Consider the following 2,362-nt stretch of genomic DNA (forward strand, 5'->3'; position numbering starts at 1 on the left):
CCATGGCAGCTGGCGGGACCATGGCAGCTGGCGGGACCATGGCAGCTGGCGGGGCCACAGCAGCTGGGGGGGCTATGGCAGCCGGCGGGGCCATGACGATGGGAGCTGGAGGGACCATGACGATGGGAGCTGGACGGGCCATGACTACGGGAGCTGGAGGGACCATGATGATGGGAGCTGGACGGACCATGACTACGGGAGCTGAAGCGGGCATAGATGAAGAATTTTTGAGAGACTACTTCAATGGGGTAAGAATCCTGCTTGAGAATATCAATATATTAATGTTATTTTTTTAAAATAAGTAAATCTTGTGGAAACAAGTTGTTAAAGGCCATTAATTCTATTTCAAACCTAAAAATCTTTTATCAGGATTGTTTATGATATGCATTTTGTTTTAAAAGAAGATTTGTCTTCACAATCTGCCATGTTTTCCTTAGGCCCAATCCGGCAAAAGACATAACCATGTGCCTAGCTTTATTTTGGCTTCAATAGGATGATTGCCACGAGTAAAGTTACACACATTAAGTCTTCGCAGGATCAGGGCTTTAGTGTTACACAAATGCTACACATTTAAAACAGAATGCACTGTTTTCCAGTTCCAGCTATTACACCTTGTATAAACGGAATGATTTGAATACATCATAGAAATTATTGATGAAAAGCATCAATTAAGTTTTCTAGCCCATCTCCAAAAGAATTAAGGGATACATTTTTAGGGAGATGAGGGAAGGAAGAGCATAAATGGACACCAGTGTAATAATAGTGATTTGCTCCAAAAAAGTGACATATTTTTAAGGGCACTGTCAATTTTAAATCACTCTCTAGTGAGTGCAAACTGGTTTTAGCTACGGTCTCTGAATCTTGCTGATAATTTTAGGGGATTTAGTCAAATTTTCCCATTTGCTTTACATTTTTTCCTCCACACCATCAATTGCTCTGTGAAATATTCACTTACAAAGAGGAATCAGCAAACTGACTGTCACCAACTGCTGCCATCTACACAAACTGAAAGAAATCTTCTTTTCTTCTGTTATAGTATGTTGAGGGTACTACAAGATAGGGCTAAGTCTGTACTACAAGATAGGGCTATGATTCCCCTGCTCATGCACACATACTTGTACTAGCTCTCCCCAAGGTAGGATGAAAATAAATAGCAGTGTAGCCAGGGTTGTATGGGTAGCAGCAATGGAGGCAAGTATAAACCCACCAGTTTCAGGTGGGTTTGTAATCAGTACAGCTTGTGACTCTGCTGTCCCTACCTGTGCTACCATGGCTACACTGCGATTTATACTCCTCCGAGAACACTGAGAGCTAGTGCAAATATGTGTATGTTAGCAGGGCAATCACACCCCTAGCTCATAGTTTAGACGTGGCCTTAGATGTTACTTATAACAATAGTGAGTAAAAAATGTTCCAACAAAAATGCAGTTGTTTTTTAAAAGTTGGTAATGACCCTTTAAAGTTTTGAAACAACATTTGTTAAACAGTTTTTGTTTGCTTTTGTTTCCTTTATTTTAGAAAGCTGCCACTTTTGCTGATGAAGATGAAGCTCAACTAGCAAAAGACTGTCTCTTGCTTTACTGCCAGGAAGAAGCAGGCTCCTCACATGGTTCCATTGGCTGCTGCAGCTTTATTGAAGATGACTTGGATGACCGTTTTCTGGATGATTTAGGAGATAAATTTAAGACCCTAGCAGATATCTGTCTGGGCAAATATGCAGAAGTGGAAACCAGCCAGCATAGTTCTCATGGGCTGCAGGCTAGTTACACAACTCTGGCTGAGGTTTCAGGGATGCAAAGCATAAGAGGGCAGACTACCATTTCTGGACCTGGAAGGCAGGAGCGTATACTAATCACAGACCCCCTCTTTAACCAAACAGGCTTAGGTTTGGAGGAGTCTTCTACCGTAAGTAAGTCTTCAAATGTCACAAAATACAGCACTGTGCAGTATACTCGCTCATAAAATATATATCCCTCAGACAGCTCTGCTAGGCATCATTTATATCTCTACCAGCAACACTGGCAACTTTTTAGTATCTCAAGATCTCCATTTTCTTGTGCTTTTAAAAATAGAATGCATTTTCTTACAGTAGTTTCTGTAAATAAGAAATATGAGCAGGGAAAAAAGCAGCTGACTTTACAGTGTTTTATAGCAATGCTTTCAAGGTGGACATTTAATAGGAATAATGTTTCCTTGTTTTTTCCTTCTACTACTGTATAATTCATCACATGTAAGATAATGCTGGTGAAGGCTAAAGCCATCACCCACATGCAGAGAATGATATAATTAGAAAGCCAGAAAAGTCTTGAAAAAAATTGTAATGACCAACTAAAAATGTTGTTAAACTAAATTTCTATGAACT

General features: G+C 40.2%; 1 protein-coding gene across 1 annotated transcript in view; it reads left to right on the plus strand.

The window, feature by feature from the left end:
- The window catches only part of LOC112116907 (desmoglein-2-like), a 44,150-nt gene extending 42,074 nt beyond the window's left edge, over nucleotides 1–2,076 (plus strand). Inside the window, exons 14-15 of the mRNA XM_024214655.3 lie at nucleotides 1–248; nucleotides 1,519–2,076. The exon at nucleotides 1–248 is cut by the window's left edge and continues 265 nt beyond it. Of these exons, the coding sequence (XP_024070423.2) occupies nucleotides 1–248; nucleotides 1,519–1,962 (692 nt within the window). The 3' untranslated portion in view covers nucleotides 1,963–2,076. The remainder of the gene's footprint in view (nucleotides 249–1,518) is intronic.
- Nucleotides 2,077–2,362: the final 286 nt, after the last annotated feature.

Source organism: Terrapene carolina, unplaced genomic scaffold, assembly GCF_002925995.2.
Source record: "Terrapene carolina triunguis isolate 2854851 unplaced genomic scaffold, T_m_triunguis-2.0 Scaffold58, whole genome shotgun sequence".
NCBI classification, from domain to species: Eukaryota; Metazoa; Chordata; order Testudines; family Emydidae; genus Terrapene; species Terrapene triunguis.